At 47.2% G+C, this 24,292-nt stretch overlaps 1 protein-coding gene across 3 annotated transcripts in view; it reads right to left on the reverse strand.

Annotated features, from left to right (window-relative positions):
* The window catches only part of LOC137522003 (interferon-inducible GTPase 5-like), a 50,869-nt gene that overhangs the window by 5,390 nt on the left and 21,187 nt on the right, over positions 1–24,292 (reverse strand). For 2 of the 3 annotated variants that reach the window (XM_068242008.1, XM_068242006.1), the window contains exons 2-4: positions 19,217–19,292; positions 16,085–17,053; positions 3,053–3,097 (exon numbers count right to left, since the gene is read on the reverse strand). In XM_068242008.1, coding sequence (XP_068098109.1) covers positions 3,053–3,097; positions 16,085–17,053; positions 19,217–19,228 — 1,026 coding nt within the window. In that variant the 5' untranslated portion in view covers positions 19,229–19,292. Of the gene's footprint in view, positions 1–3,052; positions 3,098–16,084; positions 17,054–19,216; positions 19,293–19,383; positions 19,527–24,292 lie in introns of those variants that run through there. The other variant, XM_068242007.1, reaches the window with a different exon arrangement.

The raw sequence follows: 24,292 nt of genomic DNA on the forward strand, positions 1-24,292 counted from the left end.
TCCTCTGGCACGCTGTCCTCTGGCACGCTGTCCTCTGGCACTCTGTCCTCTGGCACTCTGTCCTCTGGCACTCTGTCCTCTGGCACGCTGTCCTCTGGCACTCTGCCCTCTGGCACTCTGTCCTCTGGCACTCTGTCCTCTGGCACTCTGTCCTCTGGCACTCTGTCCTCTGGCATTCTGTCCTCTAGCACGCTGTCACTCTGTCCTCTGGCACTCTGTCCTCTGGCACGCTGTCACTCTGTCCTCTGGCACGCTGCCCTCTGGCACGCTGTCCTCTGGCACTCTGCCCTCTGGCACGCTGTCCTCTGGCACGCTGTCCTCTGGCACGCTGTCCTCTGGCACTCTGTCCTCTGGCACTCTGTCCTCTGGCACTCTGTCCTCTGGCACGCTGTCACTCTGTCCTCTGGCATTCTGTGCTCTGGCACGCTGGCACTCTGTCCTCTGGCACTCTGTTCTCTGGCACTCTGTCCTCTGGCACTCTGTCCGCTGGCACTCTGTCCGCTGGCACTCTGTCCGCTGGCACTCTGTCCGCTGGCACTCTGTCCGCTGGCACTCTGTCCTCTGGCACTCTGTCCTCTGGCACTCTGTCCTCTGGCACGCTGGCATTCTGTCCTCTAGCACTCTGTCTGTCCTCTGGCACTCTGTCCTCTCTCCCTCAGCATTCTCCAATGTATTGCCTGATGAAGCAGGGCTGTGACCTGAGAAACGCGTTGCACGTTTGGAGTATCTAATAAACGTTACTGTGAACCATAGTAACGTCTCGCAGTCTGTTTTCTCTACGAGGGAGGTAAGTCCACCAAAACTTCCCCCTTTTAAACTGTTTTTAAACACTTTTATCCTTTTTTGGCGCCTCTGTTTACCAATTTGTAAAAGTGAAACCTGACCACATGATCCTACCTAGCCAATCAGACAAAAATAAAGCAGGATACATCCTAGGAGAATCAATGATCATAGATATTTTCCATAGTAGTGATCCTTTCAGTTGGATCAGTGTCATTTGATGCCTATTGTTTACTGAAAGACCTTCAAGCTAGTTTCCTGCAGTGCGAAGCTGCTCTCATGTCTCCCCTTCCCTCTCCATTCAGCAGTACATGATGCTCGGTTGGGAGGTGAACAGCATGTCTATACAATGTTCTTTCCCAAACTGTGATCTCCACAAATCACTTAAAGAGACAGACTCACTTGTCCAAGAGAATCCATTGCAATAGACTGATCTAAAGAATGGACTTGCATGAGATGATCCCACTGGTCTGTTCACACTGCAGGCTGGATGTAACAGCAGAGCCATATCCAGTGCTGTAGTTAAAGCGGATCCGAGATGAAAAACTAACTATAACAAGTACCTTGTCTATATATATCTTATCTAAAGTTTAGATAGTTTACACAGCAAATCTAGCTGCAAACAACTTCAATAGAATATGATTATTTCTTCCTGTGATACAATGACAGCAGCCATGTTGTTTGTAAATATTACACACAGGCAAGCTTATCTGCATCTTCAGCACTCAGTCTAATCCCCCCTCCTCCTCCCTCCTCTCCTCTGCCTCTGAAATCTCTGGCTAGTAATACCTCCCCCTCCTCCTGCCCAGACTGAGCTCCCATGAGCCCTTGCTACTGTCTGAAAATGCCAAGGCTCTCTGAAAAGCTGTGGGCGAGGCTTGTTTAGTTTATAGGGAATTAAAGTATTAAAACAAAAACAAAAAAAGTATTTGGCTTGAGGAATGCCCTATAAACAATAGGAAAGGAACACAATTATGCAATGAGTAAAAGTTCATCTCGGATCCACTTTAATGTACACTAACTGTTGACTTTGACTTCAGTATAATGACCGGGATAAATGATATCAAACTGAAGAATCATATTAAAGGCCACTGAGCACCCGCAACTGAAAATATATAAAATGAACCCACCCATAAAAGAAGTACATAATAGAGGGAAAGAAGGGTGCTGCTGTGGGGAAGGGGGGGATTGGGAGATCATTGGTGCTTAGCTACAGGGTGCAGCTCCTCTGGCCCCGCCCATATGAGATCCGCCATCTTCCCCAGGAGAGAACGTAGCTGTGCCGCATTTTAAAGTTAATTCCCCCTCCATGATCGCCGCAGCCCTGAATAGCAGCAATGTTATACTGCGCTGGGCACATAAGGGTATTCTGCGCCCCGCGCACGCACAGTATAACATTGCTGTTATAGTGGCCCTCCCCCCATCCCGCCGCACACTATTGCATTGTTCCCTTGGGTGCTTCATTTCATATATATTCAGTTACTGGTGCTCAGTTGTGGGCGGCTTCCAAGGTTTTATGAACATTTGCTCTCCCAGCACAATACTTAAAATAGTCCTTATTTTCTGAAATACTCTAATGTCCAAGTACCTTTTTGCAAAGTCCAAACTCACACCTCCCAACTTTTTGAGATGAGAAAGAGGGACACTTAAGCCACGCCCCTGCCACACCCCTGATCACGCCCCCATCACACCCCTAGTCACGCATACCATAAAGATTTCATAAGATAAAATATGTTTTATAATTCAAACCACACTGGTCCTCTCTATCCTGGGTCATTTTCCTTCATAGTAACATTTTACAATTAGTAATATATCAATTTAAAGGATGGGAATAAAGTTTACAGTCAAAAAATTTTTGCAGAGAAATATATATATATATATATATATATATATATATATATATATATATATATACAGAAAGAGGGACAAATGAGGGAGAAAGAGGGACAGAGGGACAGGGCTCCCAAAGAGGGACTGTCCCTCCGAAAGAGGGACAGTTGGGAGCTATGCAAACTACTGGCCAAAAGGCCTGTGTGCCAAATCTCCTTCCAGGACTTTCAGTTTCCGCCCTACACACCACAGCATCGTTCATCAACCGCCCCCCATGCTGGATATGGCACAGGGGAATGATGATGCAGCAACCTCACAGGAACCCCAATGTGACAATATTGGGGTTCCCAGTGGATATAATAGGGACGGCAGCTTAGACTTTGGGGGAACAAAAAGATACATTTGTAGATACGCTTTTTCCGTGACATAAAGAGTTTCTTACCGGAGTCTCCATATCCCGAGATGTCCCGGTATGATCCGGAAATAACTGGAAGAGAGAGAGAGAACAAAGTTTTGAGGGTGTTGTCACTTCCTGTTTGTAAAGTTAGGGCAATGTGTATTCTCTGTGTGGACAACCTCTTCCATATACAGCAGCCGCATGTTTTATGTACCCAACAATCCTCATTCCAAGTATAGCAGCCCCATGTAGCATTCTCCCATTTCATGTGCATCCCACCCATGTTCTGTTCAGCCCTGCCCATGTTCTGTTCAGCCCCGCCCATGTTCTGTTCAGCCCCGCCCATGTTCTGTTCAGCCCCGCCCATGTTCTGTTCAGCCCCGCCCATGTTCTGTGCAGCCCCGCTCATGTTCTGTGCAGCCCCGCTCATGTTCTGTGCAGCCCTGCTCATGTTCTGTGCAGCCCCGCTCATGTTCTGTGCAGCCCCCGTCATGTTCTGTGCAGCCCCCGTCATGTTCTGTGCAGCCCCCGTCATGTTCTGTGCAGCCCCCGTCATGTTCTGTGCAGCCCCCTTCGTTTGCACCATTCCCATCCCAGTGACAGTGCGGCTGGTCTTCCATGGCCACGCATTGTCCTCCTCTGTGTGCAGCCTCCTCTCTTAGCCTTGGCCTATGTTGCCTCTAGAGAAGACCTGCCCTGAGTAAGATCTCTCTTTCCTCGCATGCTACCTTGCTGACTGCAGGAGGTCTGATGAGAGTAGAGAGATCATCCCTGGAATCTCCGGCTGTTTATCTCTGAAAACAGAAGCTGGTTGATGATTTCCAGAGTTGCCTATAATATCCGGTCCGGCCTTCGTGGTCACAGCGACCAAAGTTCCTCAGTGAGACCTCTGAGCATTTCCTTCAACTTTAAGGAACAAAAGGAAAGAAAAACAAAACAGAAACAAGTTTGTAGAATCCTTTAAGGCTTACAGTATTCTACAAACTTGTTTCTGTTTTTTCCCCCCTATTTTTTTAAATACAGAGCGCAGCAGAAATAGATGTAACCCAGAGTGCTGCAGCATTACACGAGCTTCATTGTGGTGGCAGAATACAGATAGGTGCCCACCAGGGGGTGTTACTTAGAATCACTGCCCCCCCAGAAAACTTTCGCTAGGGTCTCCCCTAAAACTTGTAAGGCCTCATTCCCAGAGAACATACTGACTCATTCTGTGTTCAGTTCAGCACCAGATGATGCCAGTAATACATTATTTATTACTACACTAGTCGACCTAAGCCCATTTTAAAAACAGGCTCTAGGTCTGTCACCAACGCACGTCAGCGCGCATGGACACGCTCCCACCCACCGCGCACCTGCACACGCCTGGCGCACACGCCCGCCCAGCCCCCTGGCCTGTCCTCATCCTGTTCCAACGGCTGTCAGTGCAGCGCATGCGCAAAAGCACTGACACAGGGACAGGACGCAGAGACACTTGTATATTATTATATAGGATTTCTACTATTGACTTCCCTGTTACCTATGCCTAACACTAATCCCTCTACCTACAACTAACACTAACCGCACTAGTAATACCTTATACTAACCCCTATACCTAACACTAATCCCTCTACCTACAACTAACCGCACTAGTAATGCCTTATACTAACCCCTATACCTAACACTAATCCCTCTACCTACAACTAACACTAACCCCCACTAGTAATGCCTAATACTAACCCCTATACCTAACACTAATCCCTCTACCTACAACTAACACTAACCCCACTACTAATGCCTTATACTAACCCCTATGCCTAACACTAATCCCTCTACCTACAACTAACACTAACCCCCACTAGTAATGCCTAATACTAACCCCTATACCTAACACTAATCCCTCTATCTACAACTAACACTAACCCCACTACTAATGCCTTATACTAACCCCTATGCCTAACACTAATCCCTCTATCTACAACTAACACTAACCCCCACTAGTAATGCTTTATACTAACCCCTATACCTAATACTAATCCCTCTACCTACAACTAACACTAACCCCCACTAGTAATGCCTAATACTAACCCCTATACCTAACACTAATCCCTCTATCTACAACTAACACTAACCCCCACTAGTAATGCCTTATACTAACCCCTATACCTAACACTAATCCCTCTATCTACAACTAACACTAACCCCCACTAGTAATGCTTTATACTAACCCCTATACCTAACACTAATCCCTCTATCTACAACTAACACTAACCCCACTAGTAATGCCTAATACTAACCCCTATACCTAACACTAATCCCTCTACCTACAACTAACACTAACCCCCACTAGTAATGCCTAATACTAACCCCTATACCTAACACTAATCCCTCTATCTACAACTAACACTAACCCCACTAGTAATGCTTTATACTAACCCCTATACCTAACACTAATCCCTCTACCTACAACTAACACTAACCCCCACTAGTAATGCCTAATACTAACCCCTATACCTAACACTAATCCCTCTATCTACAACTAACACTAACCCCACTAGTAATGCCTAATACTAACCCCTATACCTAACACTAATCCCTCTATCTACAACTAACACTAACCCCACTAGTAATGCTTTATACTAACCCCTATACCTAACACTAATCCCTCTACCTACAACTAACACTAACCCCCACTAGTAATGCCTAATACTAACCCCTATACCTAACACTAATCCCTCTACCTACAACTAACACTAACCCCACTACTAATGCCTTATACTAACCCCTATGCCTAACACTAATCCCTCTATCTACAACTAACACTAACCCCCACTAGTAATGCCTAATACTAACCCCTATACCTAACACTAATCCCTCTACCTACAACTAACACTAACCCCACTACTAATGCCTTATACTAACCCCTATGCCTAACACTAATCCCTCTATCTACAACTAACACTAACCCCCACTAGTAATGCTTTATACTAACCCCTATACCTAATACTAATCCCTCTACCTACAACTAACACTAACCCCCACTAGTAATGCCTAATACTAACCCCTATACCTAACACTAATCCCTCTATCTACAACTAACACTAACCCCCACTAGTAATGCCTTATACTAACCCCTATACCTAACACTAATCCCTCTATCTACAACTAACACTAACCCCCACTAGTAATGCTTTATACTAACCCCTATACCTAACACTAATCCCTCTATCTACAACTAACACTAACCCCACTAGTAATGCCTAATACTAACCCCTATACCTAACACTAATCCCTCTACCTACAACTAACACTAACCCCACTAGTAATGCTTTATACTAACCCCTATACCTAACACTAATCCCTCTACCTACAACTAACACTAACCCCCACTAGTAATGCCTAATACTAACCCCTATACCTAACACTAATCCCTCTATCTACAACTAACACTAACCCCACTAGTAATGCCTAATACTAACCCCTATACCTAACACTAATCCCTCTATCTACAACTAACACTAACCCCACTAGTAATGCTTTATACTAACCCCTATACCTAACACTAATCCCTCTACCTACAACTAACACTAACCCCCACTAGTAATGCCTAATACTAACCCCTATACCTAACACTAATCCCTCTATCTACAACTAACACTAACCCCACTAGTAATGCCTAATACTAACCCCTATACCTAACACTAATCCCTCTACCTACAACTAACCGCACTAGTAATGCCTTATACTAACCCCTATACCTATGCCTAACACTAACCTCTATACCAGGGGTATAAAATACACATAATGAGGCGGTGTTTCCCCAAACAACACATAATGTGAAAGCGGTTTCCCCAAAATACACACAATGGGCCTGATTCACAAAGCGGTGATAACTCAGTTATCACACCTAAAAGACTTAAGACGTGATAAGCTTTGCACCACTGAGTTAACACTGCTTTGTGCTCTTTATCGCGCGCAATTGCGCAATTCCGCGCGCAGCGCCCATAGGGTTTAATGGGCGCATCGCGCGCACTGCACCGTGCGCCGCGGGATTTCGCGCGAGTTTCATTTTATCACGCCTAAACTGAGTTTAGGCATGATAAAGGGCTTTTCACAGGCGTGCAAACACTTTGCACCGCTTTGTGAATTAGGCCCAATGTGGCAGCATTTCCCATCAAATACACGTAATGCAGCAGCATATCTTTAGATTGTAAGCTGGCAAGGACAGAGCTCTCTCACCCTTTTGTGTCAGTTCAGGCTGCACATATGGGAGGTCAGAGCAGGCTGCACATATGAAAGGTCAGTCCAGGCTGCACATATGAAAGGTCAGTCCAGGCTGCACATATGGGAGGTTAGCGCAGGCTACACATATGAAAAGGTCAGTCCAGGCTGCACATATGAAAGGTCAGTCCAGGCTGCACATATGGGAGGTCAGTCCAGGCTGCACATATGGGAGGTCAGTCCAGGCTGCACATATCAGAGGTCAGTTCAGGCTGCACATATGGGAGGTTAGCGCAGGCTACACATATGGGAGGTCAGTCCAGGCTGCACATATGGGAGGTCAGTCCAGGCTGCACATATGGGAGGTTAGCGCAGGCTGAACATATGAATGGTCAGTCCAGGCTGCACATATGAAAGGTCAGTTCAGGCTGTACATATGAAAGGTCAGTCCAGGCTGCACATATGAAAGGTCAGTCCAGGCTGCACGTATGAAAGGTCAGTCCAGGCTGCACATATGGGAGGTCAGTCCAGGCTGCACATATGAATGGTCAGTCCAGGCTGCACATATGAATGGTCAGTCCAGGCTGCACATATGAATAGTCAGTTCAGGCTGCACATATGAAAGGTCAGTTCAGGCTGCACGTATGAAAGGTCAGTTCAGGCTGCACGTATGAAAGGTCAGTTCAGGCTGCACGTATGAAAGGTCAGTCCAGGCTGCACGTATGAAAGGTCAGTCCAGGCTGCACGTATGAAAGGTCAGTCCAGGCTGCACGTATGAAAGGTCAGTCCAGGCTGCACGTATGAAAGGTCAGTCCAGGCTGCACGTATGAAAGGTCAGTCCAGGCTGCACGTATGAACGGTCAGTCCAGGCTGCACGTATGAAAGGTCAGTCCAGGCTGCACGTATGAAAGGTCAGTTCAGGCTGCACGTATGAAAGGTCAGTTCAGGCTGCACGTATGAAAGGTCAGTTCAGGCTGCACATATGAAAGGTCAGTTCAGGCTGCACATATGAAAGGTCAGTCCAGGCTGCACATATGAAAGGTCAGTCCAGGCTGCACATATGAAAGGTCAGTCCAGGCTGCACATATGAAAGGTCAGTTCAGGCTGCACATATGAATGGTCAGTTCAGGCTGCACATATGAAAGGTCAGTCCAGGCTGCACATATGAAAGGTCAGTCCAGGCTGCACATATGAAAGGTCAGTCCAGGCTGCACATATGAAAGGTCAGTTCAGGCTGCACATATGGGAGGTTAGCGCAGGCTGCACATATGAAAGGTCAGTTCAGGCTGCACATATGAATGGTCAGTCCAGGCTGCACATATGAAAGGTCAGTCCAGGCTGCACGTATGAAAGGTCAGTCCAGGCTGCACGTATGAAAGGTCAGTCCAGGCTGCACGTATGAAAGGTCAGTCCAGGCTGCACGTATGAACGGTCAGTCCAGGCTGCACATATGAATGGTCAGTTCAGGCTGCACATATGGGAGGTTAGCGCAGGCTGCACATATGAAAGGTCAGTTCAGGCTGCACATATGAATGGTCAGTCCAGGCTGCACGTATGAAAGGTCAGTCCAGGCTGCACGTATGAAAGGTCAGTCCAGGCTGCACGTATGAAAGGTCAGTCCAGGCTGCACGTATGAACGGTCAGTCCAGGCTGCACGTATGAAAGGTCAGTCCAGGCTGCACGTATGAAAGGTCAGTTCAGGCTGCACGTATGAAAGGTCAGTTCAGGCTGCACATATGAAAGGTCAGTTCAGGCTGCACATATGAAAGGTCAGTTCAGGCTGCACATATGAAAGGTCAGTCCAGGCTGCACATATGAAAGGTCAGTCCAGGCTGCACATATGAAAGGTCAGTCCAGGCTGCACATATGAAAGGTCAGTCCAGGCTGCACATATGAAAGGTCAGTTCAGGCTGCACATATGAATGGTCAGTTCAGGCTGCACATATGAAAGGTCAGTCCAGGCTGCACATATGAAAGGTCAGTCCAGGCTGCACATATGAAAGGTCAGTCCAGGCTGCACATATGAAAGGTCAGTTCAGGCTGCACATATGGGAGGTTAGCGCAGGCTGCACATATGAAAGGTCAGTTCAGGCTGCACATATGAATGGTCAGTCCAGGCTGCACATATGAAAGGTCAGTCCAGGCTGCACATATGAATGGTCAGTCCAGGCTGCACATATGAATGGTCAGTCCAGGCTGCTCATATGAAAGGTCAGTCCAGGCTGCACATATGAATGGTCAGTCCAGGCTGCACATATGAATGGTCAGTCCAGGCTGCACATATGAAAGGTCAGTTCAGGCTGCACATATGAAAGGTCAGAGCAGGCTGCACATATGAAAGGTCAGAGCAGGCTGCACATATGAAAAGTCAGTTCAGGCTGCACATAAGTGATCTGCAATTAGCCTCTTGGATGATCTACAAGTCTCTGCAACAAGTAATCTGTGACTAGCCTTTGCGATGAGCTACGAGCTCTAAATAATGGACTCACTTTTTTCTGGAATCAGATCGGGTGATGCTGACGTTAGCCCCTATTTTTTGCAGAAACCGCAGCCACACTCAGGACAGCATCACGCGTGTCTCGGTGTGGCGTGTGCTCAGCAGACACAGCGGCTGCATCACGCGTGTCTCGGTGTGGCGTGTGCTCAGCAGACACAGCGGCTGCATCACGCGTGTCTCGGTGTGGCGTGTGCTCAGCAGACACAGCGGCTGCATCATGCGTGTCTCAGTGTGGCGTGTGCTCAGCAGACACAGCGGCTGCATCACGCGTGTCTCGGTGTGGCGTGTGCTCAGCAGACACAGCGGCTGCATCATGCGTGTCTCGGTGTGGCGTGTGCTCAGCAGACACAGCGGCTGCATCACGCGTGTCTCGGTGTGGCGTGTGCTCAGCAGACACAGCGGCTGCATCATGCGTGTCTCGGTGTGGCGTGTGCTCAGCAGACACAGCGGCTGCATCATGCGTGTCTCGGTGTGGCGTGTGCTCAGCAGACACAGCGGCTGCATCACGCGTGTCTCGGTGTGGCGTGTGCTCAGCAGACACAGCGGCTGCATCATGCGTGTCTCGGTGTGGCGTGTGCTCAGCAGACACAGCGGCTGCATCATGCGTGTCTCGGTGTGGCGTGTGCTCAGCAGACACAGCGGCTGCATCATGTGTGTCTCGGTGTGGCGTGTGCTCAGCAGACACAGCGGCTGCATCATGCGTGTCTCAGTGTGGCGTGTGCTCAGCAGAGCACTGCCTGGCCATCCTCACTCTCACACAGCTCTGCATTTGCCAAACAGGAAATTCCAGAATCTGTTTCAGGAGCTCACAGAGGCCTGTAATAGACCAGCCCCTCCCCCCTCTATTATTAACTGAAGAGGACCTGCATAATCATCTGACCAGTGGTTGAAACTGAAATGTGTGCAAATCTCCCAACTTTTTGAGATAACAAAGAGAGACATCTATAGAGAGGCCCTGTAGTGACATATAGCAGAATGCAGCTAAGAGGCCCTGTAGTGACATATAGCAGAATGCAGCTAAGAGGCCCTGTAGTGACATATAGCAGAATGCAATAAAGAGGCCCTGTAGTGACATATAGCAGAATACAGTAAAGAGGCCCTGCAGTGACATATAGCAGAATGCAGTAAAGAGGCCCTGTAGTGACATATAGCAGAATGCAGTAAAGAGGTCCTGTAGTGACATATAGCAGAATGCAGTATAGAGGCCCTGTAGTGACATATAGCAGAATGCAGTAAAGAGGCCCTGTAGTGACATATAGCAGAATGCAGTAAAGAGGCCCTGTAGTGACATATAGCAGAATGCAGTAAAGAGGCCCTGTGGTGACATATAGCAGAATGCAGTAAAGAGGCCCTGTAGTGACATATAGCAGAATGCAGTGAAAAGGCCCTGTAGTGCCATATAGCAGAATGCAGTAAAGAGGCCCTGTGGTGACATATAGCAGAGTGCAGTAAAGAGGCCCTGTAGTGACATATAGCAGAATGCAGTAAAGAGGCCCTGTAGTGACATATAGCAGAATGCAGTAAAGAGGCCCTGTAGTGACATATAGCAGAATGAAGTAAAGAGGCCCTGCAGTGACATATAGCAGAATGCAGTAAAGAGGTCCTGTAGTGACATATAGCAGAATGCAGTATAGAGGCCCTGTAGTGACATATAGCAGAATGCAGTAAAGAGGCCCTGTAGTGACATATAGCAGAATGCAGTAAAGAGGCCCTGCAGTGACATATAGCAGAATGCAGTAAAGAGGCCCTGTAGTGACATATAGCAGAATGTAGTAAAGAGGCCCTGTAGTGACATATAGCAGAATGCAGTAAAGAGGCCCTGCAGTGACATATAGCAGAATGCAGTAAAGAGGCCCTGTAGTGACATATAGCAGAATGCAGTAAAGAGGCCCTGTAGTGACATATAGCAGAATGCAGTAAAGAGGCCCTGTAGTGACATATAGCAGAATGCAGTAAAGAGGCCCTGTAGTGAAATATAGCAGAATGCAGTAAAGAGGCCCTGTAGTGACATATAGCAGAATGCAGTAAAGAGGCCCTGTAGTGAAATATAGCAGAATGCAGTATAGAGGCCCTGTAGTGACATATAGCAGAATGCAGTAAAGAGGCCCTGTAGTGACATATAGCAGTGCAGGCCAGTGATTGCGATTCAGGCAAAGAACAAATCCCACAAATTGATAAGGAGCACAGCAATGTACATGTAAATCCCAGTGCTGTTGTGATTGGCAAAACACAAGCCCTTTTTTGAGTGGATTGCAGCAAGTGGAAAAGCACCATAAGAGCTGACAGAAGAGTTCTCACATAGAAGAGACCAGTGAAGAGGGGGATCCCTGCTCCTCATAGCAGTCCTGCTGAAGGATGAGAAGCTTTCACATAATGAAAGTAGCATTTTTGAGGGTTTTTTTTTAAACACAAAATGTATTAAAAGATTTGATTCTACCTGCATGAAGAAGGACTATACGGGTAGCAGAATGTCAGAATTTTTTTATATAATGGTTTTGTTGTATTTTTGACAAATTTTAATTGAACAATAGTCAACCTAAATACAGAAATTGATCACCATAGGAGAAGCAATCAGGTAATACAGGACAAATGCAGGAGAAATTTAAACATGAACAGACATCACTTCCATAAAAGGACCCGCAATGGAGCAGGAATAATCCAAAAAACATCCAGAGGATAAATCACAGAAATCTAAGTGAAGATCTAGACAAAATCATGGATATGGATCAACCAGCTCAGACTTCAGCCAATAGTATGAATGAGTACCACAGAGCCACCTACATAAGTCCTGGGGGCGGAGCAATACGGGGTGCAGAGGTTGCGACCGCATCGAGGCCCATGGGCCAGAGGGACCCCAAAGGGCCCTCTCTCAACTGCAGTATTAGCTCTCTATTGGTCCTGTGCTGATCATAATCACTTCTATAGATACTTTGAAAAGTGGTAATCAATAACAAGCTGTTCCCATCCCCTTCTTGCACCATTGGCAGGTTTTGGTGCGCCGTATCAATTGTTATGTATAGAGTGCATGGGGGGCCCCAACGTAAAACTTGCATCGGGGCCCACAGCTCCTTAGCTACACCACTGATGAGTCCCCAAAAACTTTAAAGGGAACCAGAGAGGAACGGGGGGTTGAAAAAAGAAAATGATTTTATACATACCTGGGGCTTCTTCCAGCTCCATAAGCCTGAATCGCTCCCACGCCGCCGTCCTCAGCTTCCTGGATCCGCCGGTACCGGGCCCGTCACTTCCGGCGGACGCGGCCAATTGTCCGCATCACAGGGGCTCCCTCCATACATGTACGCATGCGGCAGCGCAGTAAGCAGCCACATGCGTATCTGTATGGAGAGAGAGCACCCTGTAATGCGGAGAATTGGCCGCGTCCGCCGGCCGACTTGCCGACTCGTGGCAATGACGGGACCCGGTGGTGGCGGATCCAGGCAGCGGAGGACGGCGGCGTGGGAGCGATCCGTGCGTATGGGGCTGGAGGAATCACTGAGCTTATCACTGTGTACAGCCCTTGGTCCAGCAGCACTGCAGCACAGTCTCTAACTGTCACACTATGAGACACCAATCAAGCTAATTAACGATTACTATAGAGTAGTGAAGGGGTTAATCACTGAGCTTATCACTGTGTACAGCCCTTGGCCCAGCAACAGCACTGCAGCTGTACAGCACACACTCTAACTGTCACACTATGAGACATCAGTGAAGCTAAATAACGATTACTATAGAGTAGTGAAGGGGTTAATCACTGAACCGCTTTAGGTTTATCACTGTGTACAGGCGGCACTTGCTAGGCCAGCAGCACTGGAGCAAGTCTCTCAGTGACCAGCCAGCCAGCCACACAAGCAAGGACGATCTGTCTCATCATGGCAGCCCTCCTTATTGCACAGGGGGGCTGGCCAGGGTTCCCTTCTGTGATTGGGTGCCAGGGTTTAGGCTGGGAGCCCTCTGATTGGCTCAATGAGGGCAGGTGGGGCTGGCCAGGGTTCCCCACTGTGATTGGTTGCTAGGGCTTCTGCTGGGAGCCCTCTGATTGGCTCCAGGACCTCATCTCCTTAGTTACAGTATTTCGAATCCGGATATCCGCAATATCCGCGTTATGCGCCCAAATATCTGCCGATAGCTATCTATAGAATATTGAATCTGATCCAGATAGCATAAAAATGGTTGGATATCCGGAATCCGGATGAGCACCACTGTGTACCGGCGGATCCAGGCAGCGGAGGACGGCGGCGTGGGAGCGATCCGTGCGTATGGGGCTGGAGGAAGCCCCAGGTATGTATATTGAATCCTCTCTGGTTCCCTTTAAAGGGACTCCAAGGAGTAGTTAAAAACAGTGGTGCTCATCCGGATTCCGGATATCCAACCATTTTTATGCTATCTGGATCAGATTCAATATTCTATAGATAGCTATCGGCAGATATTTGGGCGCATAACGCGGATATTGCGGATATCCGGATTCGAAATACTGTAACTAAGGAGATGAGGTCCTGGAGCCAATCAGAGGGCTCCCAGCAGAAGCCCTAGCAACCAATCACAGTGGGGAACCCTGGCCAGCCCCACCTGCCCTCATTGAGCCAATCAGAGGGCTCCCAGCCTAAACCCTGGCACCCAATCACAGAAGGGAACCCTGGCCAGCCCCCCTGTGCAATAAGGAGGGCTGCCATGATGAGACAGATCGTCCTTGCTTGTGTGGCTGGCTGGCTGGTCACTGAGAGACTTGCTCCAGTGCTGCTGGCCTAGCAAGTGCCGCCTGTACACAGTGATAAACCTAAAGCGGTTCAGTGATTAACCCCTTCACTACTCTATAGTAATCGTTATTTAGCTTCACTGATGTCTCATAGTGTGACAGTTAGAGTGTGTGCTGTACAGCTGCAGTGCTGTTGCTGGGCCAAGGGCTGTACACAGTGATAAGCTCAGTGATTAACCCCTTCACTACTCTATAGTAATCGTTAATTAGCTTGATTGGTGTCTCATAGTGTGACAGTTAGAGACTGTGCTGCAGTGCTGCTGGACCAAGGGCTGTACACAGTGATAAGCTCAGTGATTAACCCCTTCACTATCACTCCACTATTGTTAACTCATTAATGTGTTAGTGTGCACTAGTGTCTTCTCCTCTGCTGTCTGACTGTCACTCGGCACTCGGCACATGTCACTTGGCACGTCCCATATCTGGGTATCCGGATCAATTCGGATTTTAAAAAGTAGTATCCGTGCATCCCTGGTTAAAAACAAAATGGGAACTTACCTGTGGCTTTCTCCAGCCCAGAGATGAAACCAGCTCAGCGGAGGTCATAGCCAAAGAAATGGTGATCAAACCTTAATGACTAAAGGGGCCCATACCCTAGTCGATTTCAGCCATCGATCGATCGACTCTACAGAATTGATCAGTCGATCAGAAATCGATTCTATTAAATTCCTCATTCGATCGATTTGAGGTTGATTTGATCTATCTGACAGGATGGAACATCTAGGTGGATCGGCTGCTGGCAGCAGATCGATGGCCCATGGAGTTGCATTAGATCTAATGGTCCAATAATGCATTAGATCGATTTTCAATAGATTTCCAATGGATTTCATTCTGAAATATATTGTAAATCTGTTCCTAGTGTGTGGCCCACATCAGATAGATTCCTGTCATATTGGACTTGACAGGCATCTGCCAGGAATCTATCTGATGGTCGAATCTGCTGCAAATCTATAAATGTATGGCCACCTTAAAATGTGTGAAGAGCATAATTGAGACTTGTTTTCTAAGCGCAGTATCCAGGAACCCCAGGTGGCAAAAAATCCCATCAGATTTTCCTGAAGTTCTGTAGATAAATGCTCCGCCAGCATAGTTTCTGTAGAGGCGTAACTAGAAATCACTGCGGAACTTTGGATGCCCCCCCCCCTTCCCCCGCTTTCTGCACAGGTGAACTGAGAAGTGTTATTCAGTTGGCTAGTGCACACTGTAATGAGTTTGTCAATGTGTTTTTGCAGATAAAAACAGACAGTGTCTTCTCTGTTGGGAGGTGTGGTGTGTGGCATTCGGAAAGGTAAGTAATGAAGAGTCATTTGAATGGGAACCCATAATCAAGTCATTTGGCGTCACCTTTTATTTAATAAACAGAGATTTGTTGTTCCTAATCGTTATCAACAGAATCTCCAGTAGCCTTTACAAGAACCCTTTGAATGTCTTCTACAGATTCTTTCAGGAAACCCTGTAGCATCCTATATGTGGTGGCAAAGGCAAGTCCCCCGGCACCCAAAGAGCCGATCACTGGAATATAGTTTAGAAAATGTTCTGCTAATATCACGGCCCCTGTGGCACCCTTAGTGAGCATTTTAATCACAATTTCCTTGCTTATTTCTCCAACCACTAATGGGGATTTTATCACCGATTTCAAATCTTCAATGCTTCTCCCGGATGTTTTTGATAATCTGTGAAGTGACTGCTCGTCCAGACCGAACACTCTCTGATATTCTCTCATAGCCGTCACCAAGATAGCGACGTCACAAGCAAAGCCCAGACCAGGGATTGGAATGATGGCCGCACTGCAGGAAACCATGGCCTTCTTCCATATGTCTTGTTTCAAAGCATCTCTTTTCTTTTCCAGCACGGATAGGGATAGATCTGGCAGAGAGAGCAGGAAGGTCTTTCCCTTGTGACGTGGAAGCTCTTCCCCTAGAGTCTGTTGTAAGATTTGAAAGTCATATTTATTGATCTCCAGTGACTCAATAAGAAAAACTTTTGGGTCCTCAATGCCTAACTTAACGAGGTTGTTAGTGCAATCCTCCTTTATCTCTTGCAGTAACACTTCTTCATCAAAGTCGTTGGGTGTTTGTCTTCTCATTGAACTTATGTCTACATCAATTTTTGATCGCACAAAATAAAACTTCTTTTTCATATCTTGGATAGCAAGAGCCAGCTGAGCATGGGACTCCCGGAACCTTCCAGATGCAATGATAATAAAAAAGTCATAGCGGAAAAAACAAATTGTTTTCACGTAGCTCTCTGCCTTGAAGTTGAGTGTTCCTATACCTGGAAGGTCCCACCACTTCACGTTTTCATAGTGTGGATGTGGATAAGGAGTGGGATCCATAGTGGTCTCCACAGCCCCGACCTTAGCAGCACCTTCGTCTTGAGCGGTGAGGCCACGTATGGCATTGATGAACGTGGACTTTCCACTCCCCGATTCACCGGTTACAGCTATGTTTGTTGGAGTCCTTGCTAATTCTTCTAAACGTTGTTTTATTTTTTGAACTGCTCTACTGAAGTCAACGTCTTCTATGGCAGATCTGATCTCTTCAATTTCTTCCATTTCAATTTCATTACATTCATCATTCAGGTCGAAAGTGTCATCAACCTGGTGAAATGTAAAGTAATAGCAATCATGATAATATCATCTAATTACCGATGTGAGCTTTCTAAAAATCGTTATTCATTTATGACAGCCGAAGAGTGGACAATACTACAGTAAAACAATGCGTCTAATTTACTAACTAATTTATTCTGACTTGAAGAACATAGGAGACCATTAAAGTGGGATTATACCCCCAAACTAACTTTTCAGTAACTACTCTTAGTTACAGATAATCAGTAAGATGCAAATACATCATATTAAACCTTGGTGGGACTTGATTGGTTCATTTTAAAAGGGAAGGTTCAAGGTTCAACGTGCGCCCATGAGGCGCACGTTGGAGCGCAGAAGAAGCCCGACCTGGCAGCCGGCCTGGCCAGGTCGGGTCGGCCACCGAAGAAGACTGGGAGCCTGCGGGGCCACGGCTAGGGCACGTCCTGGCTGCCACGGGCTGGAGGAAGCCCCATGTAAGAGGATGTGGATTTTTATTTTTTTTAGGTCGTGCCTGAACCTTCCCTTTAACCGCTTCCGGCCCTTGATAATTGAAATCTATGCCGTGTTTGGGACCTGTTATCCTGGCCAGGGTATAGATATCAATTACCGTGCCGGACCCTCCCGCCGCTGCAGCCCTCTCTGCTGTCGCTATGACAACAGAGCTCTGTGAGCCAGTCAGGAGCCGATTGTAATCATTGCGATTGGCTCACATTGATCACAGGGTCAGAAGCCAATGACCGGCTCATGGAGCTCAAATGGGCTGCAGCGACAGGACAGCGGCATGAACGGCAAGAGAGATGGGTCCGTGTGTGGCATGAGGTCAGTGAGCCCCACCAGGCGAACACATGGCGTGTTTGATTCGCCCTCTATACATTATAATGGAGCAACACTTTGACCCCTTTTTGTTTTTCTTGCTATTGTATTGCTGTTCTGTGTTCAGTGCACAAGTTAGCTGTTGGAGACAGGTCTGCTGGTCCTAGTAGTGCACCGACCATAACCCAATAATCCTTCACCACCACTACTGGCATCTAGTATCCACTACTGCCCCCTGTATAAGGCCTCGGTGCAGAATAATTGTTGCTTTGGTCTCTTTACTGTCATTGAACTACCTCCGCCTGACCGTAGGGGCTGGAAAACCGTGATCGCCTGCACTCCTGCGAACGTGCGCACAAACACGGTGGTCGCTACACATCAATATATAAAAACTGCCATTGAGAGGACTAACATTTATGTCCTGGAGGTGTCAACTAGTGAAAACAATGGATTTGCTCACCTGACATAATCACTAAAGGTCTTTGCGTTTGTTTGTGGTGCGTTCAACGCAGCTTTTCGTCTGTCAGTGTGAACCAGGCACAACCTTTACACTACCTTATCGCACTGTATGCACGCCGGACGTTTTAAAGCACTTAACTTGGAAATGTACTGTGATTTCTGCCCTTTAGAGATTAAAACACGACTCTGTGTCAAATACGTAATTTTTGGTGGGCCTTTTGCCCTGGATCCCCCTCCGGCATGCCACGGTCCAGGTGTTAACAACTTTTCCATCATTTTTGTGACCAGAAACAGTCCCTGTAGGTTTTAGATTTCGCCTGCCCATTGACGTCTATGGCGGTTCGCCAGATTCGCCTGTTCGCTAACATTTGCGGAAATTCGCGTTTGAAGTTCGTGAACCGAAAATTTGATGTTCGGACCATCACTAATCTAAGGAGGAGGACTAAGAAGGACCATTGCTCTATTGTCTATATCTATCGTATAAAACTATTACGCTGTATTGGGGTCTCATCGGCCCTGTGTGTAATTTCTTTTCTCTTCTGGAAGGTAACTGGTCAGTGTTTTATAGGTTTGTGATGAGGGGTTTGTCATCAGAACAGTAACTGGAGAGGGGGGGCAGGAGACATCTGTTATGAGTGTTATAAGCTTTATCTGTTACTGGGGTCCACCATGGGATCTTTTTTTTAACTGGCTAGTTGTTATTTTGGGATATGTATAAGCTGACCTATTGCCATCCTTTCTTCTTACAGGCTATGCAGCTTCAGCTTGGACACAACCGATTCCACGTGAGACAACCCCTTATTTCTGGAGGTCCCAACATTGGTGGAATGTCAGTGTTTGCCAGAGGCGCTGGTTTCCGTGGATCCACCTCTGCAGAGATGAGAAGACGTGTGAGAGTCTTACCTGTGTGGACATTCTGTCTGGTCTCTGAATAATAACAGCGGTGGATGATAACCCTTCTTGTCTTCAGCAGAAAACACTGGAAAAGAGAAGAAACAATGGACTGTCACTCACCTGGCCTGACTGAAGAGAAAGTCATTGTGAGCAGCGCTCATGCAGGAAAAACCAACCACCAGAGTCCATATACTATGCAAAGTATGCAAAGATGCAAATCCAGGGCTGCAGGCTGTGGGCCTAATGCCTCCACCAAGTCAGCAGGAATGGAACCTCTCCTTCTCCCCCCCCCCCCATCAGTTTGCACCTCATCGATGTAGCGCCCCTGATTGGACGTGAATTGCTTGTGGCGTATACACCACCCCTCACCACTCCGTCAATCCTTCACCCTCCATGTCGCTCTGTAGCATGGCCAGCACACCTCCACCAAGTGAGTGACGAGACGGATACCTCCATATAGCATAAACCTCACCTATAACACCACTAATGCTACAACCACGAGGCTTAGCTCACAGGAGCCATACAACCCCCACACGACCCCCATACAACCTCCATACAACCTCCATACAACTCCCACACAACCCCCACACGACCCCCACACGACCCCCATACAACCCCCATACAACCCCCATACAACCTCCATACAACCCCCATACAACCTCCATACAACCCCCATACAACCTCCATACAACCCACATACAACCTCCATACAACCCCCATACAACCTCCATACAACCCACATACAACCTCCATACAACCCCCACACAACCCCCATACAACCTTCATACAACCTCCATACAACCTCCATACAACCCCCATACAACCCCCATACAACCCACATACAACCTCCATACAACCTCCATACAACCTCCATACAACCCCCACACAACCTTCATACAACCCACATACAACCTCCACACAACCAACATACAACCCCCATACAACCTCCATACAACCCCCACACAACCTACATACAACCCACATACAACCCCCATACAACCTCCACACAACCCCCACACAACCCACATACAACCCCCATACAACCTCCATACAACTTCCATACAACTTCCATACAACCCCCACACAACCTACATACAACCCCCATACAACCCCCACACAACCTCCATACAACCCCCACACAACCCACATACAACCTCCATGCAACCCCCACACAACCCACATACAACCTCCATACAACCTCCATACAACCCCCATACAACCCCCACACAACCTACATACAACCCACATACAACCCCCACACAACCCCCACACAACCCACATACAACCCCCACACAACCCCCACACAACCCACATACAACCCCCATACAACCTCCATACAACTTCCATACAACTTCCATACAACCCCCACACAACCTACATACAACCTCCATACAACCCCCACACAACCCACATACAACCTCCATGCAACCCCCACACAACCCACATACAACCTCCATACAACCTCCATACAACCCCCATACAACCCCCACACAACCCCCACACAACCCCCATAGAACCTCCATACAACCCCCATACATCCCCCACACAACCCACATACAACCCCCATACAACCTCCATACAACTTCCATACAACTTCCATACAACCCCCACACAACCCACATACAACCTCCATGCAACCCCCACACAACCCACATACAACCCCCATACAACCTCCATACAACCCCCACACAACCCACATACATCCCCCACATGGCCCCCATACAACCCCCACACAACTGGACTAAGTCTGGGTTCTCATTGATAACAGTCCATGCGGCACAGAGCAGAGTGAACCAGCTCACAGTCCATTGTGATGTAACGTTCACGTCCAGGGCGGATGCGCAGCAGCGTTGGTGGCTATGGGCAGCACATCCTCCTCCTCCTGAACACTGCAGCCAGTCAAGACTCTGCGTTCTGTTTTTTTATTAAAGAGAACCTGTAACAAAAAAAAACCCTCTTGGGGAAACTTACCTCTGGAGGGAGGAGCCTCAGGGTCCCAATGAGGCTTTCCCGACCTCTGAAGCTTGGAGGAATCCAGCGCTGGCTCCCCAGAAACCTCCCCCAACAAGCCTGACAAGCGGTGATATATTTACCTCTCCGGGATCTGGCGCAGGCTCAGTAGCGGCTCTTCCTTCAGGAAATGCGGAAATAACCGAGTCTGATCTCATCCGCTCTACTGTGCAGGTGCAAAGGACTCACTTGTGCACAGTAGAGTCAATCTGATCAGGTTCGGCTATTTCCATCTTACCTGAACGAAGAGCAGCTACTGCGCCTGCGCTGGATCCCGGAGAGGTGAATATTTCCCTCGCCGCACTTCGGGGGGTCCCGGCGCTTGAACGGAGGGACGGAGGAGGACGGGGGAAGCCTTCGCTACGATCCAGAGACTTCCCCCTCCTGAGGTCAGTATCCCCCAGAGAGGTTTTTTTTTACATTACAGATTCTCTTTAAGAAGTGGAAGCAAATCCTTTTTTTTAACAAAAAGATCCACTTCCTGCCTTCCTCAGAGTTGCAAAAAAAACTACCCAATCGGTGCGTTGTCCCAGCAAGTAGAAACAGAGCCTAAAGCTCTCCGACAGGTCAGATGTTAGAGACTTACAGTAACTGACTCAGGAGCAATCTGTGTCTTTCAGTCTAAGGCCTCTTTCAGTGGGACGTTAAAGTCGCACATTAGAAAATGTTCCAACGCAGACTAACGGACAGCAATAGGAAGTCTATCCGACATTCACAGTGCACACGTTGTGTTTGTGTGTAACGTGTAGCAATATTTAGAAAGTGCTCCATGCTGTGCGTTTAGCAATACATTTGCTGCGTTACGCGTGTTGCACATGCTTAGTAATGTGTTTTGTTTTTTTGTTTTTAAATGTAACGCATGCACCGTTTTCGTTCCATCAGTATGCGATGAAAACGGCGCACCAAGAGACGTAGTACAAAATAACGTGCAATTTTATAACCTACACGCGCTGCGTTAGGGACACGTTGTGCGACCTTAACGTCGCATCAAACGCAACATCTTCGTGTAAAAGAGGCCTTAAGGTTTCCTCTTTCCTGAGACAATTGGTGAAACTTTTGAAAGGAAAAAAAAAAACGTAACAACACATATAAGAGAAACCATTGCAGGGTCCCTCTCACAAGAGATCTGCTGGCCGGACGGACACCAAGGTTTGGCATCATTCCATATACAGGAAATTACTGGAGTTCTATTGGTCATGATTATAAACACAGCAGGCCACACACTACAGCTACATACCCACTGAAAGTAAAATTGTGTAAATCACTCGAGGAACGATTGCTCCATGACCTATCCTTCATGATATCTATACGACGTGTTGACTGGCGATACGGTAAACAATCTGCTCGTTAAGCTATGCGGAATGTGTGACAAACACTGCAGACTTCCCAGACACATCGTTTAGTAATTGTTCATAGCTCTGTTCACACTGCTGACTATGAACGAAGATCCACCAAAGCGTCTCATAATTATAAAAACAGGGAACACCAAGAGCCCCAATAGTGTAATTCGTACTGGACAAGGTGGCAATAAGTTTGTATTGCTAAATACTCACAAGTCAGGGTCACCAGCAGGCAACCACTGTAAAGGCAGGTGGGGAGATTGTCCTGACCCCACTCAGGATTAAGAAGTCGCTCTCTGTAGACAGGAAGAAAGGGTAGCAACCCTCCACCAAGGGTGGACTCAAAATTGTATACAATGAACAGAGGCGCCAAAAGTATAAGATTAGATTAAATGAGCTTAAAAACCAACTTAAATGGCAAAATTGAAGGAGGAAGTGGTGGTCTTACCTCCCTCAAGCAGACACGACAACGACTGCGATTCAGACAGTCAAACACATTTATTAGGAACTCCAAAAAGAAATGCAACGCGTTTCGCAGGTTCAACCCCGCTTCATCAGGCAATATAGGGAGGAGTATCAAACAATCTGCACAAGGATTCAAATTAAGAATGACAGAGGCGCTTAATTTGAATCCTTGTGCAGATTGTTTGATACTCCTCCCTATATTGTCTCATAATTATGGTGATTTGAATCGCACGAGAATCATCGTAGATTGTTTGTCTTGACACGTCGTTTGCTCGTTTTCGCTCTGAACTATTCGCCTTTCGTTTTGCTCTATTTTCCCCAATGAATACGAGGCATTATAGATTCTTGGCAGATCAGGTGAACAATTGATCTCTATAAACACCAATTGTTTTAGTTAGCTGTTAGAACACACTTTTACACAATTTTTATGTCTACCCACATACGAAAGAGAAGCCCCCCTTTCTTTGCTGGGAGCATCGCCCCCAATACTGACATTAATGGTCAGCTCAGGCAGTCGTCCTGACAAGTTACATTTAGCTGGCCGCCGATCGCGTTCCTGTTTCCGGTAGCATTCTACGCATACGCAGTTCCCCAAGACTGAAACGGTTCTTGCACAGAGCGCACGTTATTGATAAGATCGACAAACTGAAGTCAAATGTCAACTGATATGGTTATTTTAAGGAAGGATATAGTTGCTTTGACACATGACTTAAAGGACAACTGAAGTGAGAGCTATATGGACGCTGCCATATTTATTTACCCTTAAAAAATGCAGATTGCCTGGCTGTCATGTTGATCCTCTGCCTCTAATACATTTAGCCATAACCCCTGAACAAGCATGCAGAGCAGGTGCTCTGAGTGAAGTGTGGCTAGATTAGCTGCATGCTTGTTTCAGGTGTGGTTCTGACACTACCTCAGGTAAAGAGTTGTTTAAATGGAAATAAATATGGCAGCCTCCATAACCCTCTCACTTCGGTTGTCCGTTAACAGCTTGAAGAAGGGCTAGTATGCTTGAAATGGCGTGCTGTCACTGGGGCCGGGCTTTACAGGCGGGATGTCATTTTTAACCATGTTCTCAATAAAGAGCCATGTTTTACAGAAGTTGTGCCTGCCTGAAATCATCCCGGAAAAAGGATCTGTGTAAACTGCAAAAAGTCAAAATCACAGCGCAATTTCCAGTCACAAAAGGCTCTAAGGTAAAGCTTAACTATGGAAATAATGCATAGCGACAGCAGAGACAGTCCCTACTTACACACGCCTATAGTTACAA

Source organism: Hyperolius riggenbachi, chromosome 6 (assembly GCF_040937935.1).
Source record: "Hyperolius riggenbachi isolate aHypRig1 chromosome 6, aHypRig1.pri, whole genome shotgun sequence".
Classification (NCBI taxonomy): domain Eukaryota; kingdom Metazoa; phylum Chordata; class Amphibia; order Anura; family Hyperoliidae; genus Hyperolius; species Hyperolius riggenbachi.